The 19327-nt window shown below is 40.8% G+C and overlaps 1 protein-coding gene across 1 annotated transcript in view; it reads left to right on the top strand.

The window, feature by feature from the left end:
• The first annotated feature begins 4603 nt into the window (after positions 1-4603).
• CALCR (calcitonin receptor) overlaps positions 4604-19327 on the top strand; it is a 111371-nt gene continuing 96647 nt past the window's right edge. The window contains exons 1-2 of the mRNA XM_019959686.2: positions 4604-4660; positions 4848-5078. Of these exons, the coding sequence (XP_019815245.1) occupies positions 5049-5078 (30 nt within the window). The 5' untranslated portion in view covers positions 4604-4660; positions 4848-5048. The remainder of the gene's footprint in view (positions 4661-4847; positions 5079-19327) is intronic.

Below are 19327 nucleotides of genomic sequence, written 5' to 3'. Positions count from 1 at the left end.
TGTATACACACACACACAATCACAAAAAGAATATATTCCAGATCCTAGTGTTACTTATTTTCATTTAACAAGGACTGAAGCGACACCGTATGAGGATTTTACCGGGGAGCTCAACGTGGCCAGCTCCGTCTTGCTCACATCGCAGCTCAAGGTACCCGTGCCTGCCTGTTGGTGCTCTGCCTCTGATCTTCCTAGTATTGTCAGTATCTGGAATCAACAACTTACTTTTTATTTTGTTGATTATATAGCTCCATCCTCCCATAAGAACATAAACATTTTGAACTCAAGTATTCATTATTTATCAAATGAATTAATAAATAAATGCATGCATCATTTGCCTCTGCAGTTTTCCTCCTGGATTCTGAATTTCTCTGCAGAATTCTCACTAGAAACTAGGAAATAGCTGGATATTTCCCAACTTTAGCAGACATGGGGCAAGAAGTTTCTACTGCCACTTAATGGTGTATGTCCCCACCATCTCCTCCTAATGGGAGCTAGTCATTCATAAAGTTAACAGTTAACCCAGGTAAAGTTTGTGTAACTACAATCTGGAAAGACACTTCCTAGTTTAAGTGAAATTTGTTTTTTCTCTGCCAGGAGACTCAACTGTGTCTGCAGAGCAACACAACTCTGCTATACCCTTTGAAAGATGAAGAGGGAAGAGACACAAGTGCATTGTCTCCTATTTCCGGAAAAGACACAGAAAATCAAAGCCGGAGACTACCCTACCCGAGAGAGAGCTTGATCTATCAGGTGGAAGTTCAAATTGTTTTAAAAAGAAAATATTTGTTTTTCATTAAGGTGAATTATTCTTCTCTCTGTCATGATGAGGTCTATAAAGCTGTGAAGGGTAATTATATAAAGGATAATTACCAGCTGTTGTCTATTTGGAAGGAAACTTAAAAGAGGAAGAAACAGACATCCTCAAATAGATTGTGGGTTCCTTGAGGGTAAGGGCTACATATCGTATTTTGGGGGTTCCCCCATGGGTAGATAGGCCAGTGTGTCATGACATAAGGTAATATTGAATATGCAGTGAATTGTGTGTTGAGGGACTGGGTTGTATTTCAAGGTAAGGAAAAATTTGTTGTTTGGGGTGTTAAACTAGGAATTGGGTTCCTGAGAGAGGCCAGAAATCTTCTCTAAATTTCTTTTCAAAAAAGAATAAACTCAAATGCAGCTATCCTGATAAGTGATTTTTCTTCCAAATATAACAAAATGCATACATTTTTATATGCATGACTTTTCTCAGTCCCTCCAAAATGTGACCTTCCCTTACATAATCATATTTAACAAGAACAAGCTTTAGTAGAGTTAGTTTTTAATAAAAGGCAATCTTCCTTTCACTCACAGCAATTCAAAAATTTCATGATTTTATGGAAAAGTCAGTGGAGTCTAAAACCATAAATGGCATTAAAGTGATACAGCCAGAATCCTGGTTTTGCGGAAGAGAAACCTTGTTCTGAAGACACAAGGTTGAGAGGTCACTCAGCTCTCTATCTTTTTTTAAAAAAGAGGAAAGGGGACAGAAGGAAAGGGGCAAAGTCTCGTAAAGACAGAGAATTTAAAAGTCACAGGCAATCAGAGAAAACTTCAGAAATGTTTATCACATTTTAAGATGCTTATTTCTTGAATGCCCTTTTGATTAACTAATCTTATTTGAAGGCTTATTTGCAAATATAAGATATTCCATTTGAAGTGTGGCTTATTATAAACAAGTATCTTAAGATAATTTTGATTGTGAGAAAAAGAAATATACTTTACTTTGTATCTCAGTACACACACACAGACACAAGTTTCTTGCTCACACCTGTCACAGGAGATGAACTCTGTATTTTCTATTCTACTTCATTTTTTAAATGTAGCTTGTGCCTCCTAAATTGGTTTCAGAACTCTATAACGGCCTCACGGTATTTCTAAAAACACTGCCGAGTCCCCTTATCAGACCATCCCCAGGTTAACACCCACCCTCCAAGGGTCTACAGCACTGTATCTACTTTAGAAAATATTTTGACAGTGTTCAGACAGCAATAGAGTTAAATCTCTGTAAACGCCAAGTGCTTCTAACAGGTGCAACCCCCTTTGGCACTCAATAAATGTCTGTGTCCGACGGTCAATTTTATCCTCTTGAGAGGCCAGAGAGCCTCATCTTTGATCCCACTTCTCCTATTTCATCTTCCCTGAAATTTACCTACAGAGAACTCTCTTATTTTCCTCCAATATTGTCTCTAATTACAATTAGCACCTGAATTCATCTGGGTCCCTTATGCTTATACCACACACAGTTGGACTTATTTTATAAAACACTCATGCCATTTTCTCACTAATTCTTAGACTTCTGTTTTGTCTCTCTAAGTTACAGTTAAGGGTCTTAGACACCTTTGGTAGCTTTATAGAACCAAGCACCATCCTGCTCAGAATACCAGTTGCCAGTCGGTGATAATGGATGCCCGAGGATAAGCCTACAACAGAAGAATCTCCCTGTGCTTGCTTGATAACACTATGCTGAGGACCGCAACACCCTCCGCTTAGCAGAAACTCTTACTGATTCAATGTTGTTGCCACGATTTGGGCTACAATAGGGAAATGCTCAGTGCTTGGCCCCCAGAAGTTGACCATAAGGGATACTCAGACAACTTTAATAATTTTCTGCTTGTTTGCACTGGCAGAGGGTAGTGAATGTTATGTAAGAGACGTGTCAAAGGAGGGCATGGTCAGGTAGGTGTCGGCTGGTCAGCCCCAAATGGTTAGCGGGGGGCTATTGAACCCAGGAAAAAGTCAAAGCACAGAGGGAATATTCATATCTACGTCCAGAATTCAGATTTCTTGTACAGGTCTTGTTTGTATTATTGTGTGTGTGTGTGTGTGTGTGTGTGTGTGTGTGTGTGTTCCTTTGCAAGATTCCTCTCCCAGTGGTCCAGCTACCTTTCCTAGTCATATTTTTTACTGGTAAATACATCATTCCCAGTTAGGTCCTCAGAATGAAGGGACTGTGGGATAGTCCCCTGCACTGGGGTGGTGCTGTAGGGTTTGAATGCACGGTGAGTCACACACAGCCCTCTGGGTCACCAGACTGGAGGTGGCAGCGCGAAGGGGGGTGGGTTATGAAGGGGAGAAGGAGCCTGGAAAAACAAAACCCCTAATAAGGTCTGCCTTACCCCAATGAACCCCTAATAAATCTGTCCCTGGACTCTCTCTTCCCCCTGAAAACCCCCAGTCAAATGAATTTGGGGTGCCCGAAGCCCCCCCGGAGGGTGGGAAATGGGAGTTCAAATTAGGACAGAAACACACGCACCTTTTGCCTACAGTGTAATCTCTCCAGGGAAGGGATGAGAGAACAGATGGGCGCAGGTTGCAGTCCCATTCACAGGGTACCGCTGACGCCTGAGTGCTTGGGAGCAACTCGGACTGTCCCGGAAAGTGTGCTGTGTTGCTGTCTGGCTTTCTTCCGTCCTATTTAGTTGCTGTTGCCGTTAGTTCTTTTGCTGAGTGCGGTAATGTTAGTAACCTGGACGGTCCACGGCCACTTCGATGTCCCGGGACAAGGCGGGATGTTGCTTTCTTAGCCCAGAGTCCCTTGAACAGAGTTAGGAGAAAAAAAAAAAAAAAAAAAACAGTATCCACGGCTTCCTTGCTCTATCCAGCGTTGGGCAAAATGATGCTGAGGGCTGTGCGTCCTTGGAACCAACTTGCCCACCTCTCAGAGCGCTCCCGCCAGCCGGAGTAGTGCCCAGCCTGGAATCGGGTTGTCCTAGGCTCCTCCTGGCATCAGAGGCTTTGGGAGTGGCTGGGGGTTGGGGGAGAGAGGCACTCGAGACCCCAGTCTTTCTCACTTCCTCACTCCGGGTAAGCCACTGTGCCCACCAGCAGCCCCCCGTATGAAGGGCGCTTTTCCTCTAATCCAGCCTGCGCTTTCAGCTCTGCACAGCTGCCCCAGTCTGAACGCTCTGCCCGCACTTTCCGGACCCCCACTGCCTCTCTCCTTACCCCAGCTCCTTCCCCGGCTTCCTCTCAGGACCCCAGTGCCTAGCCCACCGTCTCCCCACCCACCTCCGTCTCACTTTCACCACCTCGCCCACTAGGGACCCTCTCTCCGCAGGCTCCCAGGTGGTGCTGTCCCCTGAGCAGTGGCTGAAGGAGCTGGGGTGGCACGGTCTCCAGGGGTGGGTTCTTTTGGAAACTCGCCCCTGCGGAATTGGCATCCTCTGGGGGAGGGGGACAAGGCTCCCCAAATGCTACCTCCGTCCCCCAGCCCAGACTGTTGCCCCCTCCTCAAGGTCTAACTCGGGTCCCTCTCAGGCTCTTCGTGTTTACGCCGCCTTTCACTCCGGGGGGCTCGTGGGGTGAGCCCCTCGCCGGGAGCGGCGGCGGGCCCAGCCCCACTCGCGGACCAGGGGGGCAGGGGGCTGTTGCGGAGGCGCTTGGAGCTCTCCTGCTCCCCCTCCCTTTCCGGGGACAGGAGCGGGCTGACGGGGGCGGGAGGGTTCGGGGACAGGGGGGGCTGGCGCTCATCAATTCCGCTGCCACCTCCTCTGCTTCCACGGGGGGGTGGAGGGGGACGTGGAGGCGGGCCGGGTAGGGCGGGGGAGCGGGCAGGAGAAGACTTAAGTAGGCAGAAGTTTGCGTCCAGCTCACTGCTGGAAGGGAAGGCGCCGGGAAGGTGAGCCTCCTGGACTTTGGGGAGGTTGGAATCAAGCACGGGGATAAGGCAGTTTGCCTCTTAGCCTATAATACAAGCTGGGGTTAGGGGTAAGCTCTCACTTAAAGCAGAATTAAAGTGTCAGGAAATCAGGAGAGGGACGAGACAGAGAGCGCTCCGGACTAACGCGTAGTTTTCTCTCCACTAGGACGGCCAGCCCCCCAGGCTCTGGGTGGGCTGCGCCGCGCCGCTCTCGGACCTTCCTGGGTCGGAGAGGTGCTCACGCACCGTCCGCACCGCACCCAGCGGCGGCCGGCCGTCTCCAGCTCAGGAGATGCCCGCTGGAGCCTGAGTTCCTGAGCCTCTGGAGCCACCACCTGCGAACGCCCTTGGCTTCTACCCAGCCACCATGGAGAGCAACTCAGAGAAAATAATCCAGGTAAGGAGGGTCTTGGAATGAGAGGGATTTATTCCAAGCTCTAGGATGTTCCGGGGTATGGTGGAGATGCATTAGGTACCTTGGGTTTTGATTACAAAACTGCAGTTTGATTGCGATGTTTGAGGGTCTGATTAGGGTCGGCTTAGTCTCAGTCGCCTCTCCTTACCCTTGATTAAAGCAAAACTAGTTGTCCTGGGAAGGTGCTGAAACTCAGGGTGTCATGTTGAAGAGTCCTCTGATTGTGTGTGAGTTTTACTCTGCTGTTAATATCAATTTCCCTTAAAAGTTTCATTCTTCAGCTTCCTGAGTCTGAAAAATTACCCAATGAGGGGCTGAATGCTGTGGATTTTTTCTAAGAGATGTTTATTAACTAACAAACAGATGATACCGGCGTCTACATGCTGTGTCTTGGTTGTTCTCGATATTGGTAATGAGCCCAGTGGTCAATGGAGTTACTTGTTAAGTCATGTTTTACAGAGAATTATTTTCAACAATCATTTATGCATAGCAGCCATTCTTCACACCTATTAGGAAAAATATGTTGTGTGCATAGTTTCCAAAAGGGTACTCTTTCTTTCATGATGCTCTTTCCAAGGCCGGGTGAAAGACTTCAAGAAAAGCTCTAACATATTAGTTCTATCTTCCCGAAACATTCATTTTCCTTGTGGTCCAAGGAAATCCAGTCAAAGTCAAAAATTAACTATCCAGTTAGCTTTTTAACCCATTATTCAGGCTATATTTTGCAGAACTAAGAAAATTTCCGTCTGAAAGCTTTAACCTAATATTACATAGTACTTGCAAACTAGAAGGCAGGGTTCCATCGCCGATCTTCAGGAGACCCTGACTGCCGTAGTTAACCTGAACCAAATCATCTATTCGAGGTTATTTGTTGCATTATTGGGTGATGGAAAGTGAAATGTTCAAAATAAACCAAAGTGTGGCCACGTAGTTTCTGAAGCTAATCTTTAGAAAGCAGAGTGTCTAAGTTTGAGTGTATCTTAAATGGTAATAGAAAAACAAATGGTCCATATATTTGGGCAACCTTCACTTACCATTAGAGACAATGGTAGGAATGGTTTTAGTGTTGTGGGATTTTAGTGGTTTTAGTGTTGTAGGAATGGCTTTAGTGTTGTGGGATTTATAAAGTATCATTTGTAATAGCATGTTGGTAGCCTAGTCTGTGTCCAGTTGGAACCCAGCTTTAAAAGGTCAGAACTGCTGGTTTTCTATGCTGGCATTATGAGAGGGTCTAAGGTGATTAGCTTTGCAAAACAGCTTTGCAGTTGAAGTCAGTATTCTCAGTGGGCACTCATTTCTACTCAGTATTTTAACATAAGTCAAAACATCCATTGGTCGGGGTTTGCTTTGGTTCCATGCCTCTAATCTACAGTTAATTTCAGAAACTATAGCCACAAGAATAATAGTCAATCCTTGTAAAGTACTCTAAGGTTATTTATTGACCATACCGACATACCCAATATGGTAAACATGAAATCCTTATTATAAGTTATTCATAAGAACATATAAATAATCTTAGAGTTGTTTTGTTTCATGATGCTCGAAGTCAAAGAAAACTCTATTCTTAGTGAACTTCTCAGATTCTTTCAATGTTGACATGAATGAAAATATTATCTACTGCTGGTTTTTATTAGAGTAAAAATGAAATGGAAATAAGAGACTGGTGATGTGTTCAATGATAACCTAAACCAGTGTTCTCAACTCAGGCTGCAAATTAGAATCAATGGGAGAACTTGCAAAAAAAAAAAGGATGCCCAGACCCTATCTCAAACCAATTAAATCAGATTATCTGATGAGGGGGTTTACATTGTGATGGGTTCTTTAACGTGATTGTAATCTGCAGCCATGGTTGGGAACCACTGACCGAGGCGGTTCCCGTCGGGTTTGGTAGAGTCGGGTTATGTCGGAGAGTCTTGGAACATAAATGCCATATGTTCTATTGTGGGTCTAATTTTATTTTTAATATTTATAACCTAATATCCCAAATAGAAGAAATATATATTTTTTCCACTGTTGATTGTAGATGTTTAAACCATAATGGTTTCTGATAAAAAAAAATATTCTTTTTTTTTCTAAAAAACAATCTATTGAGTCTGAAGCTTATCTGACTGTCCAGAAAATGGTTTAATAAATTAATTCTAGTTTTAAGAGCTACGGGAAACAATGTTTTACCAAATACAGAATTTGATCTCATTTTTGCTAAGATCTATATGATGTGTAATATGCAAATATGTACCCTTTTGAAGGCAGAAAAGAAGAAAATAGTACCGTGTTTCTCGGCACACCAAATAGCATAACCCGGGTGCCGACTATAGTCTAGTATTTTCACATAAATTATTTTCTTTAAAGCTTACAATAGCCTTGTGAGGTACCAGCTTTTCTTTTGATTTTACCTATAAGGAAATTAACTCATTAGGTTAATGAACTTGTCCAAAGCCACAAACTGAGTAAATCTAATATGTGTTTGAACCCTGGTCTTCTTCTAAGTTCAATGCTGTTATAAAATATAGTTAATACATATATTTATATATGTACATCTATTTAATTTAAAGACAGCATTTTTCACAAAGCAGTATTAAGAACACAGATTCTGACAGGGCTCTCCTTGAGTTTCATGCCTGACTCTACCATCTTCTAGAAGAATCTGTATGGTTTGCGGCAAATTATATAACCTTTGCGTATCTTAATTCTCTTCATGAAATCAGGTTTTTCTAATGAGAATTAAATGAATTTATGTTGTGAATCACTTTGAGTAGGTGCTTGGTTCATAGTAGGTTCTATGTAAGTGCTATATTTTTTAAATGTCATTTATTCAAAAAATATTTGTGATTATTTATGATATGCCAAGCATTCCATTAAGCCTGAAGGTACCTCGACAAATAAGGACCTGTCCTCAAGGTCAATAGAGAATGACCAATACATAAGTAATATTCCACTCAGGTATGAGATTTTACTCAACTTTAATTATAATTAAAAGCATTATTTTATGTGACCACTTTGTGCTTTTCAATATTGATATGACCTTATAGAGGTCTATATAATAAGTATTACAAAACAAATTACAAATGAGTATTACAAACCAAGTGACAATATTTTGTGTTGTCACCATGGTATTAACTTGTTATTAATTCTATCAAAACACAGAAAATAATATTAATTTATGTTTCTGGCTTCACTTTGTGAATGTAGAAAACTAGTAATATGGAAAGGTGTTAAGTTTTCATATGTTTATTTTAGCAATGAAGAATTGAGAGGGGAAGAATTGATAGAAAATGTCATCAGAATCTATTTCTCAATATTTGCAAGTGCAGTTTTCTTTTTTTTTTTTTTTTTAAGTACAGTTTTCTTGAATTGTTTTTCCAAAAAGGGTGTTGTCTGTATGGAATGCAGTTTAGTGTTTTTTTTTCCTTAAAAGAAAAAAAATTTTTATGGTCAGAAGCGTGGATCAAGGAGTGCAGTTAAAGGTGTCTAATACCCAGCCAACCAGCCGGCTCTGCAAGACCATTTCTCATGGAAGCTGACTGTGCTTCTCCCACTGTGCCTTCGGCTCCATGCCCTTGACCTGCACTGCAGGATACCCCAGGGTTTCTCTGGGTACCTGAAGTATAAGATTATGTCTCTGTTCAAATGAAAAACCTCTCTTTATTAAAAGTAGCGTATGAATTGGTATTCTCTGTAGAGGAATAATACAAATACTCTAAACCCAGGAGCTATTTCTCAAAGAAATAAAGTATCTGCCTCCATGAAATATTTTCTGCTTTTGTGATCAGTATTTAACCATTCTATTTCATTAAAATTTCTGTTTGCAAATGTGTATCTTGCTTCTGTCTTATCCACTCTCAAGGCTACTCCAGATTTTTCTCATGGAGGCTGCATTTTTCTTCTGCGTAGTTTCACTGCCACCCCTCTCATTTAAGCTTTATTACCTTTAACAAAATACTTAAATGTCCCCCTAATATTCAGCCACGTTTAGTCTCTCTGTAACGCATTCAGTGTTACACACACGGTCAGACTTGTTTTCTACGCTCCCATTTTGTCACCCTGGATTCGTAATTATTCAGTGCTTGCCCTGGGAGCCTAAGACTTAGAACCACTCCAGCCTAGCATGGAAGAGCTTTCATGATGTCATCTCATTTTATCTTTCCCATCTAAGCCAAGTAGAAAACCTCAACAGCTTCTTAATTCCAGTTCCAAAGCCATAGTGATGGCACAAAAATTGAATCCAGTCTCTCCTTCATTTCCAGCCCTTATGAAAATTTTCAGCGGGCACTTTGAATTGATATTTTATTGCTTCAGAATTGGGGTATGGGTGGGAGGGGGCCCCTTTACATTAATGGTTTATTTGCAGAGCTGCTTTACTCTAGTTTTAGTTTTTTTCCTGAAACCCCATCCCCAATTCTTGCCTTTTATTTGTCTGGTAGTTCAGAATTTGTCATTTCAAATATCACCTTCCCCTGTCCTTCAGAACATATTCAACATTCCCCAGTAGCACGTCTAACAAATTACCATTCTCATAGCTTTGTCCACATTTAAAAACTCAATAAATGTTTACTAAATGCCCATTGCCATCCTAGTCCGGGCATATTGTGACAAATTACACTTCCTGGCTTCACGGGGGACTGGAAGAGTCAGACAACGCAACAGACAATCACGGACCCGTGGGGTAAGTACTCTAACAGAGAAACGCCAGTGAGCGCTGCCCAGGGAGGAACAACCCCAAGCTGGACACCGTGGAAGCATTCCGAGGGAGGTGACCCTAAATGGGGACATGATTCAGCATTTAAGTGACAAAACAATGAGCCAGATAAGCAGGGGAATAGATGAGCTGTGTTATAGGCAGGACACCAGACAGTAAAAAGCCCCGAAGGCTTGAGCCAACATGGTGATTTGCGAGAAGCCACAGGTATCCAGAGGCACCCAGAAAGTATCCTGCGATGCAGGACACGGAGTCGAAGGCTCGGGGTCAGGGGAGAAACACCTACAGCTCCAACAAGATCTAGTCTTGCCGAGCCAACTTGATATTAGAGCAGTACGGAATCTGCCACCCTCTTAATTTGTATCCGTTCTAATACTCTTCCTATCTTTCAGCCAGACTGATGTGCCAAAATGGCAGATCTGATTATTTAAAAGTCCGCTTTTAGCTCTTTCAAGGATCCCCATTGTCCTCATGACGAAATGCAAACCCGTTAGCACAGCGGCATGGAAGCTTCTTGTGACCCTGCCGACCTTGCCAGGACTAATCAAAATACCTTCTGCAGTAACAGAGAGGAGAAACAATTAGAGTCACCTTGGTGGAGATAGAAAAGAAAAAGGAAAAAACAAACAAAACAAAAACAGGAGCTTACAGGGGTCTGCAAGGGTAGTTGATGAATGATAGAAATGTGAACTAGGAAAAGTGAGGGAAAGGAACCATTGTGTGATCAATTTCAAGTTTCTTTCAGATATAGGAGATTATAGAGATTACAGGAGAGATGGATGTCCTTCACATAGGACAAGTAATATTTTGGGAAAGGCAGATAAAGAATTTAATTAGAAATGTAATGCATTTGGCTTATCCACGTGGCAATGTCCAATAGAAGTAGATATAGAAATGTGTTTCAAGAGATAATTCTGTACTAAAGGTACAGGTTTGGGAGACGATCATATAGCTATTTCAGCTGATGGTGTAGGAATGGAGGATATAGCCTATAGAGAAGTTAAAAAAAAAAAGAGTCAAAAATGAAGGGACAAAAGCAAGCACAAAAGTAAGAACATCTATTTGAGAAAGCCTGTTTTTTAAGGGTCAGTGGAAAATGAGCCTGCAATAGAGATGAAAGGTTAGATGAAAGGAAGAAACACAAGAAAATGTCGTATTAGGGAAGCCAGAGAGGATGAAGTGGGCAGGCACCTAGACTCAATGTTGCGAGTGAGTCAAATGGGATAAGAATTGAGAGATTGCAACTGGATTTAACTAAGAACGAGAAGTGAGGAAAAGCAAGCATTGAGTGTACAAGACAATTTCAGTCAGTTTGATATATACTCCTTACTCTATCTCCCCTTTTTGAACTCTTACAATTCCCTACAGTTTAACTTAAATATTGCTTCTTTTTTAAGTCTTTCCAGTGGTCAATTCCCCTGCTCTCAAGCAAGATATAATATCACACCCTGTGACATCTCTTTCCTTGGGGCTTCCAGGGGTAGCATGCATGTACACCTGTGTGTGTGCCTCTGTGTATATAAAGTATTCTTCCCTTTTGTCATTCATTCACTGACATAAACTCTTAATCTCTTTGATATAACAGTGTAGTGGGGGAAAATATGAGTTTTATAACTCCCCTCCCTGCAAATATTGCAGTCTAGAAATATCCCCTTTCAGCACCCAAATGTCTCCCAGAATATGTGTGTACTTAGAAGCTGCACAGGTGAATTATACAAGTGAAAGATGCCAATTTTGGATCACAAAGTGTACCATTTTATATTTGTTTAATGGCATTTTATTCTCCGTTTTCTGTTGTGGAATATCTTGGTTTTTTTTTAATTTCCCTACTATATTAAAAAGGACATTCACATATTTATCCCATATCCAGCACACACAAGAAACCATCTCTTCTCTTCGTGAAATGGGTTAAATTTACCTAAACGTGGCCATGCTTTTTTTTTTTTCCCTGTAATTATTTTTGTTACATTGAGGCTTAAGTTTTTCCACTTTTATGGTATCAGCTCAATAATATTGCTACAGATTTTAGCCCCTTCTCTCTCAAATCAATAACCCATTCACATCTCAAAGCTTCTTACACCCACACTCTTATTTCCGGATTGAGTTGGTGTTGATTGGAAGAGCCAACTCTGTTCTCTTCATTGAGCATTTAAAACAGAACTTACCTATTCAGAGCGTAGCATTTTGTTTAGGCATGCAGAAGCATTTCCCACCGGCCTCTTTACACTTTATTAATCACAAAGTGGATTCTTCTACTTCTCCCATGCTTCTTGCACTAGGCGGAAGCTACTTAAGTAGTATTTATTTTCTGTACAAAAGGAAAAAAATAGAACTGACCTCTCTCATGTTACCAATATGGACTGGCATCCTGGGAGCAATTAATTCCCAACTGTTTGAATAACTGATCATCAGCAAGTTAGTACCTTTAACACGTTAGGAATATAAATAAAATAATTACGAAGCAGCTATAATTCATTGAAGTCCTACTGTGCTAGAGAGAGTGATGTGCCATCAGCCTATGGAAGCTTATGGACAGCCCTATGGAAGATTATCGATCCCAGTCCATAGGTGAGGAAGCAGAGACACAGACAGCCAATGAGGCTCACCATGCTTCTCGGAAGCGGCAGAGCTGGAACTCAAGCCTGCTTGCCTAATGCCAAAAGGTTGGTTTATTTCACAACTGCAGTCAAATGAAATTTTGATGACAACTTAGACATCTTTTATTAGAATTGTATATATGAATTGTCTTAAATGATCGGAGACTTTAATAACCAATGGAATGGGGAGCGCCTCTCCATGGACATTTAAGTCAGTCTCTCTGGAGGTGTCAAGCTCAGTTTTCACACCCACTAGGGTTTTAGGAACTAAGCCTCTCACAGTAACCAACGCCCAGGAATTTGGACGCATTCGCCTGCGTTCCTAAGCCCCCCCTGGTTCACGCCATATGCCAAGTGGGCATTCTAGGTAGCTATGTATGTACGTAGGAATTTCCTGCACAGCAGTGAAATGTGACATTAGTTCTTCTAGGACTTTAGGCTTTTATGTCTGACCCAGCCTATTTCTATGAACTAAGCAAATTAATTTGTTATAAACAAATATGAATTTGGTGTCAGCTGACTATGAAAACTGTATTTATCCCTTTATGGAGCCCAAAAGTAATAGCACTTACCCCAGGACTAGACTAGGAAAAAATTATCACTTTGATGATAATTTTTAAAGGAAAATTCTGCCATTTTTTAGAAATTTCCTCTCTGGTGGGGTTTTCATGAAGTCAACTTGGGCAACAAGGGAAAAAAGGACAGGTGACGTGCATTGCTGCCAAATTTAAATTTCAAATGGACTCAACTCATACATTAATTAACCCAAACTTCAGCATAATTATTTGTTGCTAACCTTAAGTCTGACAGACAGAATTCTTACAAGCAGTAGAGTGTAGAAAATGTCAGTGTTTATGGACATTGAGGTGGGATCTGTTTAGCCCAAGATTCAGAGACGTTCGGGCACAGAGAGCACAATAATGCAGATTGCTTTAACACCTCATTCCCTGGACCCACCACAGGGCTAAAAGGTCAGGACAATATTAGAACACTTTTTCATCCCTAACGTCATATAGACTGCAAAGATGGCATTAAGGCAAAAGAAAAAATCCCAGCAAAGTGGTGAGTGATCACTGTTGCTCGAGGGCCAATTCAGGAACAATGAGACTTTACAGGCTTGCTTCTTTTCCCCATTCAAAAACAAGAATGATTTTATTGCCTCCAATGAGGAAAACGTATATTCTTGCAAATTAGATATATCATTTTAGTGAATAGAAGGTCAATGAGAAACTTGGCCTTTCTTCTTAGCTGCTGAAGTGTTAATAATTGGGGCAGATTTGAGTAGTGGCAACTTGGAGTCAGCATATATCAACGCTGGAAGTCGTCTCTCTGAGCTGCATTTTAATTTGTGAAAAGGCACTCCTAGTATTTGAAGTGATGCCATACGTTTTCTCGGTAGCTAATATTTTATCCATATTTTTGATGTGGAGTTGAACGCTTTCACTAAAGAGCAGACTGAGGCAGAGATGGCGTAGTTCTCCACCAGTAGATGACGGTGCTGCCCTGTAAGCTCCAGCCTTCTGACTCCAAGTCCAGTGCTCTCCCTGAAGAGTCTGCAAAGGGGCAGGGAGTCATGAACATTTGCAGGCAAATATTTGCATGAATGTACTTAGAGATGACCACATGGAGCATTAAACACATGAATAAGAGTGGCCCTGGGCTACATTCCATAAGAGGCGCAGCCTGTCTCTGGAGCCCCCTCCCTTCCCTTACTTTCCCAAAGCCCTACTGCTCACGGTGTTCCCCTTTATTCCAGAAACCTGTTCTCCTAAGAAAAAGCCCCACTGCTTGTCTTTCCACAGTCTCCCCCTCAACTCCCTTTTGCACCAACCCCCAAATCAATTGCTTTTCTTTTACCCTATTCCTACAAACCCTGCCATCTGCAGATTATCTAGTAGTGGCATAAATCCTGCTGTCTTCAAGAAAAAAACAATCACGTTATCAATGATTCAGGAGGTAATTCTTGAACCTGGCATTCACTGACATGTGTTATTTGACCAATCAGTTTGGATCTTTAGTATCAAATTTGAAGCTTGATGCTACCCTGGAGCATATTAAAAGCTTCGAAGTCCTATTTGCCCTGTATCCTCCGCGGGCAGTGTAACCAACCAGGGTCATCCCTGCCAGGGCCACTCCCCTGGCTCCTGGCTGGCCTGCTCACTGGGCCTTGCACCCCTCCCCTACATAGTCTCTGCTCACACCTGAAGTAAACTCCTAGCACGTAGATCAGAGCAGGTATCCCCCCATGCATCATCATTAAGGGCTTCCCACCACACCCGTGCCCTGCTGCCCCACTCTTTGTCGTGGCCTCTAGTGCTCTGTCACCTGGATGTCCCAGCCTCACTGCTCCCAATCCATTTACCTGGACCTCTCAGTCCACCGCACTCAGCTCGATCCATTCACCAGAGCACAACACGTCTGTTTCCTCCTCACACCCTCCACAGGAGCTCTTCCCTCCGTCCGCGATGCTCTTTCACTCACGTTCACGTCTCTAGCTGCTTCCCTTACTTCAAACCTTAGCTTAAATGTCACTCCCTCAAAGAGGCCCACCACAGTCAATCACGCTTTCTAAAGTATGTGTTGCCCTGTTCATATCTCTCTCTCAGCTCCGTGATTATGTCCTAATAGTTAGAACAGTTCATAATCATTTTATTCTCCGTTCTTGTCTCTTTTCTATCACCTTCATTAGAATATAAAGCCCATCGGGTCTGTCCTGTTGATTCTTTTTATTTCCAGCACTCGATTAATATCTATTTAACAAATGAAGGTATATATTCATTTAATCTTGTCCTCACAGTATTTCTCAATTTACACAGCCACAAGACCCTTTTGTGATACACCAGTTCTTAATACCCTGCTGAAAATCTTTGGGAAATCTGCGTTTTCAGAAAGTTAAGATAATAACAGGAACTTTAAGTACTGATGCAAGGGTGGCCTGGGGCCGGTGGGCCTTTTTGATCATTTTCAAGTTTCCTCTTAGATACAGCTGTTCACAGTGGGATCAACCGTATGATGTCATATTCATGAGTCTAAATGGGTCTGGTACTTGCTGAGACAGAACCATATTCAGGCTTGTAAGAGCTAATTTTAGTCTGTATCGCTTTGGAGGATATGTGTTTTCTTAAAAAATCTAATCATTTTTATAAATATTCATAATTATATCTTCTGTTCACAGCCTTGGTTGAATCTGTAATTTTTACCAACCAAGATTATCACCTACCTGCTTTGCTGCCTGTATATAAAGACAGGCAATTCTAAGTAAAATGCTGAAGAACTTTCCATGAATTCTTTGGTTCAAATAGGATTTTTCACTAAGTATTTCAAGTTGCAATATGCAAACCTAGCTGAAAAAAAGGCATTCTGTCACAATAACCAACTTGTACATGGTAGGTTCTTAGGAATTAAGTTTTGGTGTTGTAACTGACAGGAACAAAGTCCAATGTGAAACTTTGACCAAAATCTGATTCACGACAAAGTGTGTAATTTTTCATTTTCAGGGAAAGTATGTATTAAAAATTTTCAAGGAAGCTTGGTTATAAAATAGATTTATTGAAATATTTCAATAATGATAATAACATCTAATAATTACATAGCACTTACTATGAGCCAGTAATGTTCTAAGCCTTTTATAGATATTAATATATTTAATGTTCATAGCAACACTCTCAGGTAGGTACAATTATTATCCCCTTTGCACAATAAGGAAACGAAAGCAAGTAGAGGTAAGTTACTTATGGAAGAACACACATCCAACCCAGGACAGAATTGGAAAATGAAGGAGGTCTGGCTTCAGAGAGTAAGTAAATCCTAAAAGAAAAATGTGTTTATTGTACATTTATGTTAAAAGCTTTACAGTCAAAGTGTTGTTATCATGATGTAAAATGTCAGCACGACATTATAAACAACTATACTTCAATAAAATAAATCTAATAAATAAATAATGGAAAATGTCTTTCACTTTAAAATTTTTTTCAACAGGGGATCCATGGATTTCTCTCTTTTTAGAAAATTAAAGAAATGGAAGTGGTTTTCCTTATTTGTTCTAAATCTTAATCTCTCCAGCGGTCATAGGATGCACCTGACGTGATAGTATTCCACTGTGGTTTATAAGAAGGGGAAACTATGCTTTGCCAAGTTGACATCTCATTCATAAAAAGCAGAGTCAAATGCAAAAACTTTGTTCTAAGGTGCAATTTCTACTTAAAAACAAAAGCAAAATTTTGTCTTAGCAAAATATAGTTTTAAATAGCATTTCAAAACTATGTCTTGATTACTTACGTGAAAATTAGTCAGAAACCCATGATAGATAGGGTTTTAATGATGTGGAGGGAAAAAAATTGCTCTAAAAATGGTGAGTACAAATACATTGAATTTTAATCAGTCTAAAAATGGTCAAGTTTCCTATTCACTCACTTGAAGATGATAAACTTTCCAAGATCTATTTTGGAGCATGGCAACACTTTTCCACGTGTTGTGAATGGTCTTATTTCCCTGTGAGATGACCACTTTGGCACTCTGTGTACTTGCTTGCAGGGGGTGGGGAATCTGTTCAGATAGTCAAAGGAAAATCTGTGTGTATTTCCATGTTCAAGCTGCTCAGCCTTTTGCAAGTGATTTTTATTTACCATCTCTGATATGTTTTTAGTTTATTTACCATATCTGCAGTTATTTTCCTTTCTAATATCAATTTTAGCTCTTTTGTTTACTATTTTTTAATTTTTCACATATGCTATTATGTGATATGTTTCAGTCTAAAGCTTTTTTTCCCCTCCACTGTTAAGGCTCATTTTAAGAATAATGAAAGAAAGAATGGGAAACATGTGTTTATGGGGTATTTCACAGAATATTGATCTAGAACCTAACTGCTTCACATTAGCCTATCCAATTTCACTGTGAATCAGGTCATTTTTCCAGCAGTAGGTTATCATTTTAGAGGCAAGGGAAATGAATGTACTCTAAAGGAAGAAGGTTTAATCCTCCAAAGTAGTAGGAAGTGTAATCACATTCATGGAGGGGGAAAATGTATATACAGCACAAGGAGAAACAGTTTTATTTTATTTAAATCTAGTTGGAAAAGAAAATCTACTCTTAATATTTATTGTGTTAATTTGATATGATACTACATTCTAAGTACTCAAGAAAAATAAAAGGACTCAGGATTATCTTTGCCCTTTATTAATCTCAAAATATTACAGAGAAATATTTATATTACCCTCAGTTAACACAAAATATCCTCTGAGGACAGAAAAAAAAAAGAAAGAAATCACTTGGTCTTTAACACAGAAACTTGTCTGGAATACTTTTGAAGATGGATCAGTGTCTGTAGCAGAACAGAGGACTCATCCTATTCTGTTTAGGGAACCTTCAGAGAGGTAAATTAGCCTAATCAATTTAGCAGACGTCCAAAGTTTCATAGACATTGCCTTGTAGAATTTATTTAATCCCAGCCTAAGTTCTTCTCTGCCAGAAAGCCAAAGAACAGTCTGGCTTACAGACTAAAGAAGAGCAGACTGACTCTGATGATAACAGAGTGGAGCTGGAAAGGTGAGATGGAACCTTTCTTTGTTGATTTAACGATTTTTCCTCAGCCCCCTTCCAGTCCGAACCTCTTAGCATAACAAGGACAATACTTTTAAGTCCTTCTTCATAGTTATTTAAATGCCCAGCTAAATGATTCAGAATAAAACCCAAAGTTTTAATAACACCAGGTTTTGACAATAAAAGTTGTCTCTCACCATCCATTTGTCATGTGTCCCTGTTCCCAAAGTTCATTCAGAGTCTTAACACCTAGTTATGCTCCTTTAAGTTAGTCCATGACCTGCCTGTGTATTTGATGAATTTGCAAAAGAATGTAACACCTTTCTCTCATGCTCCCTCTTCTCAGTCACTTATCAATCTTCTAAAACTACCTTTTCCCCACTCCTTAGTATGCATCTTCTTATAGATAATTAGAGAAGATCTTAGCGGTCCTAATCCAACCCCTTCATCATACAGATGAAGAAATAAAGGAAATATGACACCTCCGGTATCACATAGATGTTTCACTTTATCCCCTTAGTCAGATGTTTTGGGGGAACAGTAAAAAACAGCTGTTCTAGTTCCATACCATGGTGCATTGAACAATTTTTAGATTTGGAGGTATGTATTAGAAAGAAAATAGGACATTCTCTATCAAGGAGAATTCTCCATCAGATCATAGCCGTATAAGCTGAATTTATCCTTCCTTTTGATCTCATCACTGTCCAGAATCTACAACTGCCAGATACCACCCCACAATAAAGAAAAGAAAGGGTCGAGATCCAGACATAACCCCTGTAATAACTAGCAGGTAGAAATGTGGGAAGCTAGATGGCACCTTGGGGGACCCCCTGAGTTGTCCATGCTGATGGACATGAAAATAGACTTAGGCAGAAGAGAAAACAATCTTATCTGGTCTTACCATTATTCATTGTTTCCAAGCTGGAAAAAAATTTTTTTTTGAGTCTCTTGTCTTTTTTCTTTCCTCTTCACAATACTTTTAAGCTGAGCTCTGAAATAGGTATTGCTGAGTTTTTAAGTGATAATCACGAATGTGTTTTGCTTTTAGGATTTTTCAGTGTGCTTGTTTAAATAACATTCAAAACTTTCCCAAGGCAGTTTGCTGATGGAATTGCTTTCAGGTGCATTCAGGACCTTAAGGGAATAATAGATGGGACAGGTGAGTTTTTAGATAGATGATGGAGGGATTGGCTGGGACAGAGTTTCAAGTACAACACCATAGAGGGGCTTGGAGATGTCAAGGACCACTTGCCAACTGTGCATGCACTAGGGAAATGTGGAAGGGAAATGCCACAAAAAATAGTAAGGACTACCATGTATTGGGCTTTTGATAAATGCCATTCTATGCACCAACACACCCACTCCAGTGTTCTTGCCTGGAGAATCCCAGGGATGGTGGG

The sequence above is a fragment of the Bos indicus genome, chromosome 4 (assembly GCF_029378745.1).
Source record: "Bos indicus isolate NIAB-ARS_2022 breed Sahiwal x Tharparkar chromosome 4, NIAB-ARS_B.indTharparkar_mat_pri_1.0, whole genome shotgun sequence".
NCBI classification, from domain to species: domain Eukaryota; kingdom Metazoa; phylum Chordata; class Mammalia; order Artiodactyla; family Bovidae; genus Bos; species Bos indicus.
This window is presented reverse-complemented; position numbering and strand designations above follow the sequence as displayed.